At 40.0% G+C, this 20,793-nt stretch overlaps 2 protein-coding genes across 15 annotated transcripts in view; one reads left to right on the top strand and one right to left on the bottom strand.

Moving 5' to 3' along the window:
• Positions 1-20,793, bottom strand: part of rap1gapb (RAP1 GTPase activating protein b) — a 108,919-nt gene that overhangs the window by 66,509 nt on the left and 21,617 nt on the right. For 3 of the 12 annotated variants that reach the window (XM_088423231.1, XM_088423237.1, XM_088423240.1), the window contains exon 1: positions 18,597-18,713. The exons of the other annotated variants lie outside the window; for them this stretch is intronic. The gene's annotated coding sequence lies outside the window, so the exon portion shown is untranslated. Of the gene's footprint in view, positions 1-18,596; positions 18,714-20,793 lie in introns of those variants that run through there. 12 annotated transcript variants of the gene reach the window in all.
• On the top strand, positions 208-12,305 carry LOC148418638 (dual specificity tyrosine-phosphorylation-regulated kinase 4-like). 3 transcript variants are annotated; one of them, XM_088423250.1, is made up of 13 exons: positions 208-373; positions 1,551-1,733; positions 4,721-4,778; positions 4,867-5,039; positions 5,121-5,257; positions 5,542-5,682; positions 5,753-5,891; positions 6,758-6,827; positions 6,927-7,099; positions 7,178-7,238; positions 7,319-7,421; positions 7,532-7,608; positions 10,590-12,305. In XM_088423250.1, the coding sequence occupies exons 1-13, from the start codon at positions 320-322 to the stop codon at positions 10,670-10,672; spliced, it is 1,452 nt and encodes a 483-aa protein (XP_088279376.1). In that variant the 5' UTR covers positions 208-319; the 3' UTR covers positions 10,673-12,305. The 3 variants fall into 3 exon arrangements, with proteins under 3 accessions (XP_088279376.1, XP_088279378.1, XP_088279377.1); XM_088423252.1 differs by lacking the exon at positions 10,590-12,305 and adding an exon at positions 7,699-7,985; XM_088423251.1 differs by having other exon boundaries at positions 355-439.

The following is a 20,793-nucleotide window of genomic DNA, read 5'->3' as shown; positions in this document are numbered from 1 at the left end:
CGCCTTTTACCATGAGGGTCACCTCGTGCGCGGTCAATTCGCAAAAGTCACAACCGCTCCCATCAACAGAAACTTCACGACTTTCTCCCATCTGTCTGGCTGTCACCCGACGTCCGTGACGCCACTGACTCGCCACCGCGTGCTCCAAATTCACCTTTTATGCGGCGATGACGAGACAGCGCCACTTTTTTACAAATAAAAGCGCTTGCGACGTGGGGGCGCGCAGCTGGGCTTGTACGAAAGGCCACGACGACTTTTGTAGACGCTCATCAAGAAGAAGGAGAGACGCTCGCCAATTTAGAAAGCGGCACCCGGGAAGATGCAAGCAGCCACACCAAAAAGTGACAAGGCAACTAACGAGCAACTTAGCAAGGTTTGTTTGGATTAAACCCGCTGGGAAATGGCCGTTTGGACACAGATAGATAACGCTGACATTCGTGTAAGCGAGTAGGAAATGTATCAAAAACGAACACGAATAAAACTACCAAAGCGGATTTAAATCGTGTAAACACATTTCAAAGCACATCACTTCATTATTATGAACCAATATTATTAGGAATTATTTTACTTAATCGAGCACGTGATGGCGCAAAATGGAACTGAACCGCGACAAAGCCAATTTAAAGTCATCCCCGATACAGAACTTTTTTAAAGGCGGTTGCATCAAATAGCTTAGCTGCATTCCATGCCATTTTCGATTTATTTTTCGGAGTGTTCGTGTATGTTTGTTATTTTTAAAAATATATATTTGCATTTACTTATACACTACATTCTAATCCTGGACAAGTTCCTGCTAGAAACGAATAGAAACACTTCTAGATAAGAACAAGATCACAAAATAAAATGTTACATTTAAGCAGCGGTTTTCCAAAGCAGAGCCCCCTTTTAAGAGATGACATTCTTCAAACTCCCTTCCAACGCTCACACAGTGTGTTCACGGTGGCCCCCGCTGCCAAAATGCCCCCCCCCCCCAAAAAAAAAAAAAAAAAATATTGCCACTCGGCACATAACAGTGCAATGGGATTCTTATCATGCTTCTTTTTACATGATTATTTTATTATTATTTTATCCTTTTAACAAACTTGACTTTGTGCAAAGAGAAGTGAGCAATTACAATGTTTTGTTCAGTAGAGTATTGGCAGAATAACTGCATACATTATACTTGTTTTATCAAGGAACTTAAATCATCAATTTAGTGGAAAACATTTATACTGAACAAAAAATGAATGTGTACAAAACATGTTTCTCTTGCTTCTAGATTTGAAATACTGTAATTAAAAATGAGTGTAAATACAAGACTAAAGTGAGGATTAGATTGATGTACGATTAAGTGCAAAATAATTAACCTGAAAGACTTAAAGACTAAAGTGGCAGTGAACACTCACTACTTGTATAGATCAAGATAAATACCAACATGATTATCAATATTACTGATACGTGATCTGCACATGATCAATTATACTAGGCCCATGGATGAATCTATGTAATCAAAGATAATGTATTATGTACTACAATGATGTAAATTCAACCTTACACTTTTCTCTTTCTAGCTTCCTCACGGCACACGATTCCACAAGGAGCCATTAAAGTCAAGCAAAAAGATCCAGGTGGCAGCCCATCGTCAAAGCTCCCTGCCGTCAAACGCCCCATACAAAACCAGACTTGGGTTCCCGCAAATTTCCATGACTCAGCAGAAAACTGTATCAACGCCCTCCCAACAAGTTTGCGCTAGAGTGAGTACAATATCTTAGGATGGATTGGTTTGAATTGGAACTTGTCTCTTGAATAATGAAATGAGTTCCATAGAATGAATTTTAATCTTTTTCAAAGTGGGCCGACGTGAAATAAATAATGCAAGGAGGTCCATAGAATGAACTTTACTCAAGTTGCAAAATGATTTCTCTGGCAACCAGCGAGTTGGAGCTGAGGTGCGTGCGTGCACACCTTGCTGGTTCCTTATTCCAGTATGTGAAAATTAAAGCATCAATAGACATCTTTTCGTGACGACTTAAAGGTCTAATGTCTTTTTCTTAAGTTCTTCATTAAGTTTTATGTTCTTTTTATGGGTTTTACAACACTATTTCAAAATCTTGACCGTTCCCTTTTTTAAAGTGTACCCTTGGAGCTCGAAAAGAACCTAATCGATTTTGGTTACATTGTTTTTTTTAGAACACGCGACTAAGAGCACACATTTGTCGGACGCCATAGTAGCAGCCATGTTTGCTCCTTCTGACAGAATACAGAATCTAAGCTGATCAGGATCAAATTCAATGCGGGGCCGACAACATTTCAGCAAGTGTGTGCGTGTGTGCGTAATAATGGGGGGGTGCTAGCTTGATATTTCAAAAATCTTGAAATAAGCCATTACCCGTCACCATTTGGATATAAAAATGTACATTATGGGCCTAATTAATAAAAAAGAGCAAAGCTTGAGAAGGCATGACAAAAAAGGAGCTTGCCAGGCATTTAGAAACAAAATAAGGGCCTGGGTTGAATTAAATTAAAAGATCTTAGGTCAGTGGTTTTTAACCTTGTTGGAGGTACCAAACCCCATCAGTTTCATATGCTCATCACCGAACCCTTCTTTAGTAAAAAATAAAATGATTTTTTTTTTTTTACTGGTTCACGAAATGAATTGTGCATTAAAATCACCTTGTTCAAATAACAAAACCAACACAGTGCATGGTAGGAAATCTCAGAGCAGGACTCTTTCAATGACTGTGCCCACTAACTGCAGACTAGACTGAGGGGTGGACCTCTGCGGCGGAGGCTCCACCGAAACCCTGAGACCGACTCACCGAACCCTTAGGGTTCGATCGAACCCAGGTTAAGAACCACTGTCTTAGGTGATCGATTTAACTTTCTAACACAAATCTGGCTGGAACTTTCTTACACAAATCTGGCTGGAACTCAGTTAAAGCAGAAAATATCCAACTGAACTGTAAACTAACAGTGCAATTAAGTGACTTGATTTAATTTCAATAAAAAAGACTGTCTTCTGTACTCTTTAAAAACTTATTGGTTAGAGTCTAACCAATCAGGCTGCCACATTGAGAACCAATGGTCTAAGGGTTAGACCAGTGGTTCTCAATGTGGCGGCCTGACTGCAGGGGGTCTGAAAAAATAATTTGGGTGTTTTTGAACTGATTTAGTTATTAACTTACAGATTTGTGCCTTGTTTGGCTTAGTCTTTGTTTTTTGGCGCCGCTTCGGGCCACTGCTGTTAGTTGATTTATAGTACTGTCTACCCAGATCAGGGGTCAGAAACCTGTGGCTCTTTAATCCTTATGTCGTGACTCCCTGTGGTTTGGGAAAATAAATGATTGGTTCAGATGGACTACTCGGACGGTGTAACAAGCGATGCATTTGAATTGCAGTCAATGATGTTTGTGTGATTGGATGATAGGGCGGTAGCATCTATAGGACGTGTTTGGGGCGACGGGACATGAAACGTGACGGGAGACAGCAAATCAGTTTCGGTAAGGTAAAAACCGGAAAAGGAAATATGGCGCTGCCTTTCAGAGTAAAAGCACACATTTTCAGAGTAAGATATAACTGAACATCAAACACTAAAGCGCTTGAAGAATTTTAACACAAAATATCATCTTAATTCCTCTGCGTATGAACAAATATGGATTCAAACAATGGGTCAGTTTGCGAGTTCTTGAAACAAAAAGTTAACTTTTTTTAACACGAACACCGCTATGAGCTAAATGACGAACGGAGAACGTAAACAGGAAATACAGCGCGACCTTCCTGATTAAAGGCAGGCAAAATAAGATATGTAAACAATACAAACTGGAGCGCTTGAAGAATTCTTAACAGAATAAATCTCATTTTAATAATCTTGCCTGCGAACACAGCTGGATTCAGACGTTGGTTCGGTCTGCTTGCTTCTTTTCATGAAACTAATTTGGTATTACCTTGCTTAACAACAGCTGCTGTAAGCAACCCGTCTGGCTGCTAACACCCTACTGATTCCATCCGCGTCCATCGTCCCTCTCGCCCCAATACCATACTTTGCCGGATTTGAGTCATTTTGCGTTTTATGTTATCAACCATTTTGGTCGTTTTTTTCCTTATCTAATATCAGTCTTACTTGACACAATTACTGCATCTGATCAAAGCAGCAGCCTTCTTCGCTTTGCTGTCTCCAAAGCAACATAGGATTTTCGTCTTGACAAATCTGAGTCGGCTGCCATTTTTCATTGCTGGATTCCGAAACACAGACGCTATCAGGCTCAAATATCCGTCTTGTCCTATTTCTTCTCGACTTTCATCAGAATACGCCATTTCAGCACTGACAGCAATGATCTGGCATATCACTCGACAGCAAGTGGTGGGCACAAGGGCTGGTCCATTGGACTGCTCTACCATATATGGCAGTTGGGCCAAAGAGTATAATACATGACAGATACTTTAATGAATAACTGTCAGCGTAAAATTTATGCATAGCAGACCTGCTTTGAAGAATATCATTTTAAAATGCTAACCTAGGGGATCTGATTAACATTTTAATATTTTGTTTATCAACTTTGGGTTATATACGGAAAGTGAAATTCAACAGAGCAGGAGTCTGGTACTTGCTGGTCGAAACCAAAGCAGGACTGTAACATAACCTCTTGGACATAAATACACTGATGGGATCGTCAGTGATTAATATTTGATAAAGTGATCTATTAAGGCTATCCTGAATCTGTTTCGATGTATCTCTAATCAGATAAACAAAAGCTCTTCCAGGAGCAGAATCCCTACCTCACTCTGCAGGACTCCTGAATGTAAGTGCATCAATTGCCGCTTGGATGTTTTCTGATACTGTGGCAAGAAATGCATAAAATAATTGTAGTTGAACTGTTTTGAGCACAGCGGTTCTCCGGGACACCAAGCGATGCCTGACGCCATACGAGCAGAACGAAATCAAGGAATACCGCCATGTGTGGTATGTGGGAGAAAAGGCCAAGAAAATACGGCGCTCCAAAGAATCCATGTCAACGACGGAGGCCGAGTCATTCGACGACTCCAAAGGGTTCTACAAAGTGGTGAGCGTCCACCTTCGCAGATCTTTACGTACAGATGTACATCTCCAGGAGTCACGGAATGATAGAATAAACCATTTGCAGAGGGCTGGAGACCACCTGGCCTACCGCTTTGAGGTGCTGGGGATGATGGGATCGGGCCTGGCTGGAAAAGTGCTCAAATGCAGAGACCACAAGAACATGACACTCGTCGCCATCAAGGTCTTTCGAAACACCGTCGAGTAAGAATTTCACCATCCCACCACTGACCATCATAGTCTGTAGAGATATGCTAACCGAAACAAGCTTTCATGTTAGCCAGTCCTTTGGCATCATCGTGTAGAATCTTAGGTTAGAAAAAGCACACGAATATGTGAATGGGTATATTGTTTATTAGGAGGTTAGAAAAAGCACACGAATATGTGAATGGGTATATTGTTTAGTCAATAACTGAAAATGAGTCCCAAAGGGAAAAAAAAAACCTTCACATTGTATGCCAGTAAAAGGACATTGTTTTTTCTCCAAGAGGTCATAAGATGGCACAGACAGAGTTGGAAAATCTAAAAACCCTGCAGCGACTAGACAGGACCAACAAAGCCAACATGGTCCACATGAAAGAGCACTTCTACTTCCGCAATCACCTCTGCATCACCTTTGAACTATTTGAGTATGTTGAAAACCTTTGGGACTTTTAGCTATTACAAGACCTGTTGATTAATTATGAAAGTTATTTTTAGAAAGGACCTCCATAAAGCCTTAGTGGAGAGTAAATTGCGCCGACTATGTGAGACTGACATCAGGAAATATGCCATTGACGTGCTCAAGTGTCTGAAGGTGCTCAAAGACGTGCAACTCATTCACGGAGACTTAAAACCGGTAAGGGGATAACAAATACAATGTGTCCAAAGAAAAACATGCTCATCCTTTCATATTGATAGGGCAGGCAAGTTAATGGACAACAAAGACATTGAAATACTGCAGCTATAGTTTTACGAGTGCAACTGTCTCCCCAAGCCATAAATAACGACGTCGTATCCAATAAAGTTGAAGACTGACTCAACAATGTTTTCTTCCCAACAGTGGAAAACGGGCTTTAGTTTCAAAAGAAAAGCCACCGTGATAATGGAAGCACTAAAACTAACCAATTGAACCAAATGCTGAAATATATAAATGACTGTCACTTTTCGTTGTTTACAGACAAAATAAACTTTTGGAAATGTGTTGCCAAACGAATGTCACTGTTAAATAATATAATGGACAGTCAACCATTCAAATATGGTTCAAATAATGGCAATGTTGATAAATGAAAACCGTTCCTAATAGAAGCACTGACATGGAGTGTATCAAAAATGTGTGCCTGAAACATACGGAAAGCAGGAAATACCACAGCTCCAATGAGAAATCTTACACTCTACTCATAATGGACTGACTATGAACCATTTTACTAAAGAAGGGCATTTTTATATAGATTTAGCTATGCAACTATCAAAAATATAGTATCATTGATTGGTATTCATCATGTATGCTCAAAGCCTATAGCTCAAAACAACTGGATGGAAATTGTAGAAATACTATGGATCCAAGAATAGAGCCTTGATAAAATCCATGAACAATGGAAAAATATGACCATTCAACATGCTGAAACGTCATCATAATCTTAGTAGATTTTACAGCAAAATGATTCAATCTTATCAAAAGGAGCATCTTGCTCACTTTTATTAAATAATTTGATTTGATTTTAGGAAAATATTCTTTTGGACAAAGAAAACAATGCAGCAGTGAGTGACTTTGGAGGCAGCATCTTTATCAGAGGTGAGACCTCTGTATGGTGAGACATGAGCCCGGTAGAGACAGGCAAAGGGTAAATGTTAAGGCCGAGGAAGATGAGCAACATGTCTTATTCCCCTACAGGTAGGCCCACCAATCAGACGCTGGTGTACATGGCTCCTGAGCGTCTCCTCGGCAAGTGTTGCACCACGGCCTCGGACATGTGGAGCCTTGGCTGCACGCTGGCTGAGCTCGACTGGGGGCTATTTCTCTTCAAAGGCAAAGACAAAGGCGACATTTTCAACTGTATAACGAGGGTAAATATGCACTGATTCTAATTCAGTCTCGGCATTTGGACTGTGTCGGTGTGAGGCTCTTGAACGTGTCTTGCATAGGTGCTGGGCATCCCACCATTAGACTTAGTGACTGCGGCGAGCAGGAAAAACTACAGTATCGGTGAGTTTTTTTTTTTTTTTTTTTTTTTTTAACCCAATCTGTGGTGCAAGAATGACCACATGCCCACCTGACTTCACCAGATTGCTCGGAGACAGAAGACAAAAAGCTCCCAAAGACTCCCCTGGCCACCAGACTCAAGTCGAAAAATCCAAAGTTTCTGGACTTTATTCGGTGCTGTCTCGAGTAGGTTCACCCACTTTTAGTGAAATATAAATACAGCAACCTTGAAGTAGTCAAACTTTAGTGCAAAAAATGGTTTGCGGTGTATTAAGTGCTTGTGCATCGCTGAGCAGATACGACGCAACAAAGCGGCTCACCCCGGAGAAGGCTTTGCGACATCCATGGATCAAGCAGGCAACCAAACAAACATGTGAGTTCACTGCAACATACATCAATGCCTGCATGTTTCATATTTGAAACTGGTGTTGAAAACGGCTATTTTTCTGTGTGTGTGTGTCAGTGGGTGCAGGACCTCAACCCAGACTAAAGACCACTGACTGATAAACTGCAAAGATTGAATGTTTTACTGTTACAACTTCATATTAACTTTCTCAACACAGTCCCTGGATGTAATAACACTGCTTTGTGTGCTAAAAACTCACTTAAACCCACTTGGAACTTAAAGGTACAGCGGGTAGAATTTAGTGAGTTCATTTCATAAACCCACTATAAATGTCTACAACATGCAGATGTGCAGTGTTTAGAATTTAGTGAGTCAATCAATTTATAAACCCACTATAAACAACATGTAAATGTTCAGCGTGCTGAATTTAGAGTTATTCATTTCACAAACCCACTATAACTATTAACAGCATGCAAATGTGTTTTTATCACATCAACAATTTATATTTTATATGGTCATAGTAATCAGTAATTATATCACCGCTCAGATGGAGGCCGTCATGTTTCTTTAAGCGACGGAAAGTTGAAAAGAAAAACTTTGCCAAAGTAATTCCAATTGCATTTTGGATTCCTGTGTGCTGTGCAGCCAAGCCGAGCGAGTTTCTGGTTTGTATGCCAATAGAAAATAAAAATAGATCATAAATAGAAGGAGAAGACACAGTGGAAAAATTGAAGGGGGGTAATTCTGCTGCACACAATACACAAGAATTATGACGACTCAGTGATCGGCATTGGAGTTAGGATGACTAATTATACTGTAGGGCAGTTATTTTACACATTTAAGGTCACCTGCCAAATGCAAAAGGCAAGCAAAGACAAGGTGCAATACAAAAATTTACCTTGGAGAAAACATCCTTGGAAAGAGTGGGGCCTGCTTGAGTCAAGGACAGCTTGCTGCATACTGTTTGTTGCCTGTTATTAACCTTCATGTTCCTGGATTGCTTGACTTGATGTCACCCTTCCCGCATTTTACTTGACTGGTAAGAGTGGTGCATTTGTGTTTGCATTTAGAAACAGTCTTGGAATAGGTTGGATTTCCTTAGGAAGTCCTTAGGAATAGGTTGGATTTCCTCATGAAGTCCTTAACAAAGTGCTCAGGCAGGGAGTGCATCCAGGATGCCATATTAAACAAAAAGGTCAGAAGAAAAACAATGCGGGGAAAAACAGGACAACAAACTAAAAAAGACAGGCATGATGGAAAACATGACAATGATCCGACACAGACTGAAAGAAATCAAGGATGACAGCAAGCAACACCTGGACAGGGCACAATTGGAGCAGGGCTTTGATTGACAGACAAGGGAAGCAGGATGACAGGACATTGATGCATACTTAGTTGAAAGTAACTCAAAAGAAATGAAAGAAACAAAAAAAAACACTTGACATTCCAAAAACCGCTTTTCAATCATTCGGCGCACTGCCCACCTCTGGCTGCTCGTGTTCGCGGAAGCGCTGTGTAACGAGTTTGGACGTATTTGTCCAGGTTTTATGTATATTCTATATTCTATTGTGCACTGAAACCAATTTTAATTACTCTCCTCTCACACACTCGCTCGCTTGGTGTAGGCTTGCAAAATATAGTCTGACACACCGTAGGGTGCGTTCTTCAAAATCGCTGCATGACCTTAGTTCAATTTTAGATGCTGCATCTCCCACACTGCACCTTTTAAGGTTTGGATTAAGCACTTCTACTCTTCAGCGTGGCAGGATCATGGAATATGGATTTTCTCTTGTGTGTCCTAACCTTCACTTCCAAGGACTTTCTGATATGTTTCCTTATTAAAAATCAAAATGCACAACGTTCCAGGTTTCTGACAGAGCACAAGTGGCATGATTTGACAACTATAACCGTTTAAGCCACAGGTGTCAAACTCCAGTCCTTGAGGGCCGGTATCAAACATGTTTTCAAAACTTTTCCCTCAAAAACACCTGATTGAAATGATTGGAATCGTTTCGTTGTTGGGGAAAGAAAACCGGAAAACATGCAGGATGCCGGCCCTCGAGGACTGGAATTTGACACCTATGGTCTAAGTCGCAGGTGTCGAACTCCAGTCCTCAAGGGCCGGTATCCTGCAGGTTTTTCGTTTTTTCCTCCTAAACACCTCATTAAGATCATTTTCAAGCTCCCCCAGAGCTTACTAATGAGCTCATCATTTGAATCACTTGTGTTGAGATAAGACCGGAGAACCTGCAGGATACCGGCCCTCTAGGACTGGAGTTTGACACCTATGGTCTAAGCTAAAAAAGTGCACAATCACAGTGATGTGATCTGATCCGTGGACCAAATAGCTTGAGTTATGCCTTGTGCTTATTTCTAAATTTAAAACACTGCCATGTAATATTCCACTAGAGATTACAAAAAAATTGAAGCCACAATTGAATCAATCCGTTTGTAACAACTTTTCAGGTAGGAACATGGGCTCTCAGTTTCATTTTCTTGTTGAAAAGTGTATAGACATTTATGCGTTTTCAGCATGCTATATTCCCTTTGACCAGTTCCACTGACCCCATATTGCCATGACTTTCTAGCTAGATATTTTCACACCCACGTAAGGACTTCTCCCCAAAGAAGTGCCAAAATAGCATCTGGTAACATCCTGGAAAATAATTTTAACCTTCGAGTGGTTGATAAACAAATGTGGCAAGTAAGGATCAATCAATTAATGGATTAAGAATTGTGACGTGTGTATGATATGTCGTGTGTATTAAAGCAATTTAAGGCAAAGGGAGAGCAAGCACCATTTGCTTGCAAATAGCAAGGTATGTACAATAGTGGTAATGAAATTCGACGGGGGTCCATAACAATAGATTTTCCCACATCCCGTTTCAATGCATTTGACCTGACCTTAAGTACAATGCAATGTAATGCCATTATGCTTTCTATTACTGCATCAGTAGTTGTGAATAGTCTTGAAAATGTGCCCTTTTTTTGTTTCCATATTTGCCCAGATAACAGACCGACCATAAGCAGCTTACTGAAGAGAGAGAAGATTGCACCACCAATGTTGCAGCCAACGACACAATTCAAATAAGCTCTTGAGATCAACGATAGCGGACCAGATGCCCACCTGACAAAAGGCTTAGATTGCACCACCAATGTTGCGGCCAACGACACGATTCAAATAAGCTCTTGAGATCAGCGACATCGGACCAGATCCCGATTTGACAAAAGCCTTTTTCTTTTCTCAAACGATCCTCACTTGACGAATCGATCTGATCGTACAAAAGACTTTAAAGGCCTGACTGTTTATTACTTATTTTCAGTAGGCTATACAATTTGAGGCGGTCCTGTGCCCCAAATGAGCCCAATCAGCCCCCCCCAACTCTTGTACGGCATGACTTTCATTCCTATGATGATGATAGAAGCTCATAAAGAGGCAAAGAATTGCCCATAATTCATCTGTAGAAGCAGCGCTCATGTATGGGGTGCTATTATGTAAATTAACTGCACAATCAAAGTTTGAAAATACAGCACAGAATTTTTAGATGCATTTTAATTCATCTACACAAAGCAATTTTCAACAACAAAAAATTGAGCATCCCCCAAGAAGTCCATTTTGCAATGGGACAGACTTGTTGAGCATGTCTGCTCATCGGTAGAACGTTACTGAAATGGACAGATTTTTAACCCCTATTTAATCCTGTTTTGCCAGCAGCTTCCTCCACACTGCCATGGGTCGTTAAGTGGTGATAAGAATTCTGGCTTTTGTGTGCAGTCCTGGTGGGCTCTGTTTTCTGCTGAAGCTGCAAATCAGCAAAAAGGAAGGGCTCCATGGATGAGCTCCAAAGTGAATTAAAAACACAAATGTAATTAGGACAACAGGTCGAGCGCCCCGCAAGGGTCAGTAGACTTGAGCTTGACCTGTGAATTTGAGTTGAGAGGCGAAATTGTCAATGAGCAGTTTGCCTGCCAATGAAATGTGCGCTGTCTGCAAATGGTTTAAAAGCTTTTGGATACTAGGTAGATAATATAAAAGGTCAGTTGTGCCTATTGCAAAGGATTGAAGTGAATGGCAACAGGAAGTATGAGGTACAGGATTATCATTCCATGTCAGAACAGATTACAGGACACCTGGCCCACTTAGAAGAATTCTATCTTCCTTTACAGTGGCATACAGGAGTTCCAGATCTTGTGTCAGTAGATTCCAAAGCGTTACAGAAAGCCAGACCACGTGTATCTTAGCTACTTAGTTAATACGAAATCTAATAGTAAGCATAAAAGCAGAAATTGGGAAACTGATCCTTCTTTTCATGTTAGATTGTGATCTTTATCAAGATTCTTTAATAAGATGTTGAGAAATGGCCCAATATTCAAGCAATATAAGTTGATGCTAAAATCCTTACCTTCCCACATTATCAGATATAATATGCCCCCCTTCTGGAGTACTGCCTTGTTCATCAAAGCTGACATAATAAGACAAAATGAGACTGATGCAAAACAACTTAGTGAGCAATGTGATCAATAGCTCAACAAAGACCAAACACCGAATGGAGCTGGTTGTGATTTGGACTCAATCACGTTGCATAGCAGCATTCACTTTTAGGTACTGTGACATGGTGTCATTTTAAAACATTTTTTAATGTCGCAACCATAACTTTCAAGGGTTAAGTGAGGAAAGATAAAGAAAGATGGGTTTGTGTTCGTGAATAAAAATACGCGTCTAGTCTTGAGGCTCGCTAGGAAATTTCATCTGCAAAGCCGTCATTTCTGGAGGCGCGTCGCTGACCCAAGGCCACATGCAGCGTGAACATGACTAATGCGCACGGCGCATCGCCGCGGATGCGACTGCTTTGCTCGGCGAATGGCAGGAAGCCGCAGGCGGTGCGGGAAGAGTCAGGCATCATCGCATCAAGGTCTACCACGCTCGAGTAAGCTTGTCCATTAGCGATAGACTAACTTGGTCCATTAGAGCTGGCTAACGGGCTTTCTCGGGCTGACAGCAGCCCAAGTACCGCTAACAACGTTGTGCTTCGGATCACTCATGAATGCGATGAAAAACGGAAATAATTGCTCCGCCTTTGGCTTTTGAAACTGTCCAAATGGCATTTGTGTAACCGGTTTTTACGTGAAGCACGCACACAATGCAGTATTTATGCAATTTAAAATTTCCTGGATGGCAGAATAACATGTCTGTCATGCCTTTGTCCAAATATTTCTCGATCCCAACACCCTCAAGGGTTGAATTCCCCTGTGTAGGAAATGCACTAAAATTGAACTTGCCTTTTCGGAAGCACACAACTATGACAAGCTTTCTGGAAGTATTTGCATAGCATCCGATGAGAAAGCAACATGTTTCTGTATGTCTGCCAGCCCACCGCCAATTAAAGGTGTTGAACATTTTGCGTAGCCTCGAGCCCACGTATCACACTTAAACCAGGGGTACTCAAGTCCCTAAAGGGGGTCAAAGTTCCATTTATTAAACCAAAATGCCCTTATGAACAAAAATAGGAACTAGCATTCCTTTTTGTTACACATTTTTCACCTTACAATAGAAGAGTCAATCCACAGCGATGGAAATGCTCTGCAGTTTTTACTCCCGTCACACAGCAGCTAAAGTAGATTGCCAGCCATTGCTTTTGTGGTTGGTGAGGAGTGACAAGAGCATTAGTTTAATTTAGCTGCGTTTTCTCTTTTGGCTTACTTGCATTTAATTTAGCTGCGTTTTCTCTTTTGGCTTACTTTCAAGCATGTTGTCCAAGTAAAGCATTATGTCTGAGCCTGACAATGGCAGCTTGTGCCCTACCAAAGTCCAAATCACTTTACGTGAGTATTGTTGTATTTTGTTGTAACGGATGTGGCAAGAATCAGCTCGATAGGCTGATTTAATTTTCTCAAATTTAGAGGAAATGAGTCAAATTGGAAATGGTTATTATAGTAAAAAATAGCCTGATATATAATGCACATCAGGAGCTGGTTTTCAATCCATTTTCAATGCCTCTATTTTCTGGACAGAGAATTTGGAATGTTCCGTTTTCGTACATGTTAGGTTGCTACAGCTGGCAAAGTGTGAAAGTTAAAACTTGGTCTCGCAGCTGTGACCCAGCAACAGGCGAGCGGTATGGTCGCCATGGTGACAAGTACCAGCTTATTCACAAATAATGAGTTATAACAATTCATCAAAGGACTTTGAAAGACGTAAATGAACATTATTGGCCTCCAAGCTTGGCATGATTCATTTTTCCACACACACATTATTGGTTCTGCAGTTGTAGGCACCAGTCCGCCTAGAAGTCAGAGGTTTGGGCTCGATTCATGTGCCGTGTGCGCCACAGACTGCATGTCTATACAGCCTACTAAGCAGCTATTGTAATACTTTTCAAAAGTTAGGGATTGACGGCTGATGGCGCACTTTCAATTACTTAATTGAACAAATGGTAAAAACAAGTAGTACACCATAACTCAAGCTGAGTTGACAAGCAGCAAGCCGACTCCATTCTACTCACTGCCGCCCACATCCTTCACTCACTAGAAGATACGCCACCTTTTAAAACTATATATACTAAGGTCACAGTTATGACTGTGAAAAAAAAAAACATGGTGGCACCACGTGGACAAAAATACTGGTCACATGCTTAAATGGCATGCAACTCAACTATTTTCTCTTTAACCGGACATCGATAGTCTTTTTGTTCGGTCTTTCTTTTTGTGTATGTGTGCAGGGTGCGTTTGTGACATTGAGGAAGGCACATTGCCATCCATTGGAAGCTTCTGTCTGCATCAGGAGCGTCAAAATGTATCGCAGGATTGCTTCTTGTATTGAAAGAAAAAGAAAAACTTAACAAGCGCGTCGTCCCGCTGCTGTCAGCCGTAACTCATGCTCATGCTCGATAAAAACTGACTCAATTGTCCTCCACATTCTTCCTCGTGACCCGACAATATCGCGAAGATTAGAATACACAAACAACAAAAATTTGTTTTAGCAATGTCCAGATAAGCACTACAACTTCTAAGCGGAAGTGACCAATTGCCTCCATAAATATCTTACTGATCGCATGGGTGACAGAATGTAGAACTTTACTAGCGTTCATGTTAGCATTACCATCTAGCTTTGTCGTGCTACGTACTACAGTAGACAGGTAAAATCCGTTGATCATGCCCAAGAGATAAACAATTGGCAGAAGTTGCCATTTGGGCCATTACCAGACTATCGCCTTTGGTCCGTGCGGTATTATAAATAAGTCTTGTTTTTTTTTTTTTTTTTAACGACTGAGCAGTTAGCAAGCAGCACATAAGTATTCAACGTGACATCATGGCTTCTTGTGAGTTTCTAACTTATGTTATGACCAGTGTATTATTACTAAGGTACTACCCAGTGTCCAAAAATTAGACTAGAGCACAATTTTCTTTTGTTCAATTTGAAGGACTTCACTGCACTGTACAACCACAGATTTTTATCAGGGAACTTTCCTTTCCCCTAATATTTGCAATCATTGTATTTATTTATTTTATTTTCTCCTTCATACCTTATGGCATCACCTGCCATCAAGGGATGTTTGCACTAGACACTTCTTAATATGGCACAATGATTTTTTTTTAACACTCGGCATGTAGTGCAACCTGTTGAGTCTGGAAGGGGGCAGTCCCTTCTGAAGGTTTCTTATTTTCCCCAGATGGGGTTTTTGAGTTTTTCCTTCCCCTTCTGGAGGTTTTGTTCACGGGATGCTGTTGTGTATTTATGATGTTCTATATGACTTATTTTTGACTCGTGAAGCCCTTTCAGACTGCAGTGATTCAGGGCTATGCAAATAAACTTGACTAGACTAGTTCATCTTATTATGTGTTCTATACAAAATATGTATTTTATGAACAAATGGAAAAAAAATCATTTCATGCAATAAAATAAGAATGAAATAAAATAATACATAATACATTAGAATAAATAATATATTGTGATACATAGGGGACTAAAAGGAAGTTATATCACTTATTTATTGACAATTGACCCCCGTTATTTGCGCGGAATTGGGACTTGGATTGGCGTGCACAGCAAAAATCTACATATAATTGACACTTAACACTTTTTAAGATATATACTTTGATTTGACCTGTCCTACTCGCTTGAGAATAGATTTTCCTCTATGCGGCTTCTGAGCTGAAAGGAGTTTGACACCCCTGGTCTACACAATAAATGCAGATGCGCGCCTGTCAGGTCCATTTAAGAAGATGTTCAATATCATCACTTCCAGATGATGTAAAGTTGGCAGCTGTAGAGTGGGCATTAGGAGATCGTCGACGCTGGGTACATTTGACCGCGTGTGACACCCCCAATGCATCATGGTCAGGGAGTTTCTTTTTAGACAATTCAATAATTTGATATCCACAATGATTCAGAGGGAATGTCACACGCTGCGTATTTATTAATTAAATATGATGATGTCATGTCACATACTGCATATTAATAAATTAAATATGATGATGTCATAACACAAATCTACAAAGTTATGTATGACTTCCTACGCTGAATGAAATCCATCAAAATTGTATTACAACGGTGCCCAAGTTAGTCTTGGTTTTATCTGGTCTAAATTCTAGTCTACTTTCTGTCACCAAATTATCAGGCATGTATGGGGTCTGTAGTAAAATTGGCCTTCTCGACGAAATGCCCAGTGAGGCACAACATAGTCTGCCAAATTCCCAAACATGGTAAACGCCACCTGTGCCGGCGCCAAATTTAAGATGTGCCTTTTTTGTGCTGAGATCACGTGTGTGGGTCTACAGAAAAATGACCCTATTGTACATTCTGTTGCCAAATTTTCAGGTGCACATGTGCAATAGAACAGTGGTTCTCAAATAACGTACGGTACTTGAAGGAACTACAGGAGAACTACTCGAGAGTTAAAATGAAACAAACATACAAACACATTCAAAAATAATTATTGAATTGATTAATTGTTTCAGGAAAATATAAGTTCATAAAACACATTTTATTTTCAGAAGGTTATACAATTTAATTATTTGAAAAAGCCATATTCTCCCCCATTCTAGACTGGTTCAACCCAACTTGTTAGGTGCCACTTCTCATTACCTTTCAAGGGAATGATTTATTTTTGTCAAAAAATCTACCATGATCCCAACAGAAGACACTTCTAAGGGATAGCATGTCAGATTTAGACAGTTTTTCATTATGGACAATAGGAGGTGCTGCAGGGGCTGCATTTACCATTGTCCATAGCTATTACAAAAATGGCCGCCTCCGGAGAAGTGCCACACCCCATGTGGTATCATTTGATGATAACTAGAACCTTGATCATATTTAAAACATACAGTTAATCATTAAGAACACATTCATTTGCAAGTTTTTTTAAATTTACAATCATTCAATTTAATCCTTTTTAATGAAAAACGGTCTAAATCTTACACACCGTCCCTTTAAGTTGAATATATTTCTGTGGACAAATACTTAATTATATTTATTTCTATTGATAACAGGTCTGACACTTTATATTGATAATTTTTTTGTGGAGGAATATTATTTTAGTAATTAAATTAATGATTTATTTTACTAAAGAGATCTCTACTGTAATCCCAAAACAGGACGATTGATGTTGAATATTTTTCAGTGGACAATATTTATTTATAATTATTTATTTTTGAGAACAGGTCTGCGATTTTATATTGATTATTTTTTGAGGGGAGATATTATATATTTTTATTATTTATTTTTGTGAAAAGATTGCTACTGTAATCCCAAAATAGTGGGTAATATTTATTTATTTAGTTATTTATTATATCTTTTTGAGAACAGATTTTTATTTTTTTTTTTCCCCAAAGGTCTGACACCTTTATATTGTTTTTTTTTTTGGGGACAAATATTAATATTTAAGTCAATGATACATTTTTGTAAAGAAATCTCTACTGTAACCCCAAAACAAGATGATTTATGTTTAATATTTTTCTGTGGACAAATATATATATATATATATATATATATATATATATATATATATATATATATTAGAACAGGTCTGACACTTTATATTGATGGTTTTGTTTTTTTGGGGGGGGGTAAAAATATATATTTTTTAATAGGGGGGTAAAAATATATTTTTTTTAATAGTAGCAACAATAATGAATTGTGAATGGGTTGGAAGTTTAATCAATCAGACACTGATGGCATGTTTTCAGTCCTTTTAAGTCCCAACGCAAAATGCTTTGCACTGGTTAAGGGACACTCGGCTGAAAAAAATATTTCACATCAATGAAAAAAGGTTGAGAAGCACTGCAATAGAAGATGCCCTCGGTCCTGAAGCCCAGTGTGACCTGTTAAATACCCAAGCACTATAAAATAGATTTACCCTGGCACAAAAATTGGGATGTGCCTGCCACAGAGCTGGTGCCAATCTCATGACATGGCAAACTGCGCATCGGAAGTATCATATAGCCTTATCACGATGCTGAGAATGCCTAATGTAAAAAAGAACCAAAACAAGGCACCTTAACCCTTAGCCTGCTACCCTACCACGTAACCCCAAACCCATTGTGTCCAGATCCACTTGCCCATCACATTTTAGATGGGAGCTTAGCCCCACAGTTATCACAAGTAGAGAATGGCACTATTTTTCAGAAATATGCAGGAAAACAAAAGCTTGAATAGGTTGTTTAATTTACACTTGATGAGTAATTAAGCACACTTGAGACCCAATATTTGTAACAAAAAGTAAATCTCCCTTTATGTGTCCCCTTTAAAATGAGTGACTGTATCATAGGTTTTAATTAAGATGACCCCCCCCCCCCCCCCCACACACACACACACACACGCACACACACATCCAATTAACTCAAAGCCCTTGTCATAAGTAAACAATGTAATCAGACTTGGCAGAAACACAGCAAAGTCACTCGAGCCATTTAAAGACACTTCCTGACCCGAGGAGACGTGACAAAGTTCGGACTCACACCAACGCAACACATCTCATTCTCAAATTGTATCCTTTGTGGGTTTAAGCCTCGCTTACCTGCAAGTAACACTGCATCATTTCAATCCTCAGCTAACTTGTCGCCGCTTTGTTTCCGCGTCTGGCCGCTCGTTCGTCCGACACCTGCTGCTGCAGATGAGCCACTCTTGCTGTCTCACATGATACTGAGAGCATCACCCGCCCACCCTTTTCACTTACTCTCCCCCTTCCCTCCCTCTCTCCTGACCCGCCTTCCACAGCCTCCCACTCTTCTGCAATTTCTCTTCATCCTCGACATGCATGCATCCTAATGAATTGATTTAGAGAGAGCGAAAAACCTCCCCTCAATGAAAGTCTCCAGAATGGATAAAAAGCAAGCAGTTAACATACAGCTGGCAAGGAGCGGTGCAGCGATGCCACTGTGGCAGTATGTTCACACATGAATACAGGGCAGTGCTCTTTTTTTCTTTTTTTTTTTGCTTCAATTTTTTGGAGAGTGGGAACAAACACAAGGTGTGGGTGCTTTTTCATATCAAACTCAAAATGCTACCCACCTGCCTCTCTTCATCCAAACAGATATCATTATTTCATTACTATGTTTTAAACCAAAATTCTGAAAATAAATGGACTATCATTGCAATATCATTTCAGCAAAGGTAAGGGATAACCGATTCAACCATAAAATTAAAACAACTGTGGTAAATAGATATGGGCAGTGGTAATAGGTGCTATGCCTGCGTTCTAATGTCAAAAAGCATTGTGCATGCACAGATAAAAATTCATGGAACATATTGCCACATAGGAGGCAGATAGATAATAGCTGCGTAGGATCTTTCTAGAAAAGATGACCCGATATTGATTTTGATCCTTAGGGTCCTAAACGATCCAGGGATGGTTCGATTATGACTTTGGTTTAACCCATTATGATTATGATTTGATTCAGCGCGGTACGGCGCAGTACAAGAGGTTATGACACGATTACTTTTTTGCTGGAATTTTGCACATATGATTGAACTTGTTTGTTCTGTAAATGTGCCATTTCCATGTAAGATACGTCTTGAATAAAAGATGATTCCATATATCTAAAGTGAAGCAATTCAATTCAGTTCAACTCAACACTCACATCTTTTAAATACAAACAGTTCATAACAATTTTTGCAACACCCCTACTGGAGGACGAAAAGAAAATGCCCCAGGACAGAGCCCTGGAGCACACCAGTGGAAACATGTAATACGAATTATTTAAATTGGATGAAGTGAAATGAATCAGTTTATTACCGAGCATTTTTTATGCCTTTTTTGGCCTACTCATTATGTCCCATGCTTCAGAGCGTCGACACTTTTCCACACAAGCCTATCTACAATCTGATGATTTTTCTTGCACCGTGACTCTTCCGAGTGCTGAGCTGCTGGAAATAAACAGAATAGACAGCCAAGCCCAATCGATAAGCTGGGCTGCAGGCCTAAGTAGAAAGTAACTCACGAGGGGATGCGAGCCAAGCTTCGCACTGGCAGCCTGATGGTGCTCCCTCACCCTCGAGTGGGTATAACATTACAGCAGCCCAGTCAGAATGGATTCACAACACTAACACTGTGGTTTAACAACTCCCGTCCAGGTCTGCAGGGTAGGAGTCTACACTATTTTTACCTATTTCTCTCATTTTGATCCTTCCACCCCGATTATATAGCACTTGTTTTTTTTAGTAAGTTGTGCCATGGCTTATAGCCGACTTGGATCGAGAGGTGTTTTTACACACTCATATATGGACCAATGTGCAGTTTGGAGTCCCGAATGAACCTAACATTCATGCTTTTGAAAATTTGAAGAAAGCACGAGGGAGATCGAGAACTGAAGAACGGAAAGGCAAAGATTCCAACTACCCCATTGTACTGCCCTGCTTTTGTTTCAATTGATTAAATGGGGGCTTTTTTTGGTTCTGTTATCTGCTATGTAGATCTGTAACCAACCCTAAAAGTCCCCAAAGGACTACATGAATCACCCTAGCAACAACATTAGGTATGCTTGCACAATCTTTTAGAGTCAATGTGTACACAATGAAAACCACGATTCAGACTAAACCACATTGATAACATGGATAAAGGGTACCATTAGTATTGGCCAGACTTGCCACCAAATTATTATTAACTTGCTTAAATGTAGGCCAAATGCTAAAATTAGTTTGTTTGTTTTTTTAACTTGAGCATGCGCAAGCTAATGGTGTTATGAGGAAAAAAATGTCACGTTTTTAGGATTTTG

The sequence above is a fragment of the Hippichthys cyanospilos genome, chromosome 9, assembly GCF_059441005.1.
Source record: "Hippichthys cyanospilos isolate Australia breed blue-spotted pipefish chromosome 9, RoL_Hcya_1.0, whole genome shotgun sequence".
NCBI classification, from domain to species: Eukaryota; Metazoa; Chordata; class Actinopteri; order Syngnathiformes; family Syngnathidae; genus Hippichthys; species Hippichthys cyanospilos.
The sequence above is the reverse complement of the archived record's forward strand: the minus strand, read 5'-3'. Positions and strand labels throughout refer to the sequence as shown.

What these genes read in the sequence shown, in the direction of transcription:
- LOC148418638 (XM_088423250.1), top strand. Translation starts at nt 320, where the DNA reads ATGCAAGCAGCCACACCAAAAAGTGACAAGGCAACTAACGAGCAACTT. An exon ending in CCCAACAAGTTTGCGCTAGA is followed by an intron (nt 1,734 to 4,720) that starts GTGAGTACAATA and finishes ATCTCTAATCAG; the next exon opens with ATAAACAAAAGCTCTTCCAG. An exon ending in AGGCAGCATCTTTATCAGAG is followed by an intron (nt 6,828 to 6,926) that starts GTGAGACCTCTG and finishes ATTCCCCTACAG; the next exon opens with GTAGGCCCACCAATCAGACG.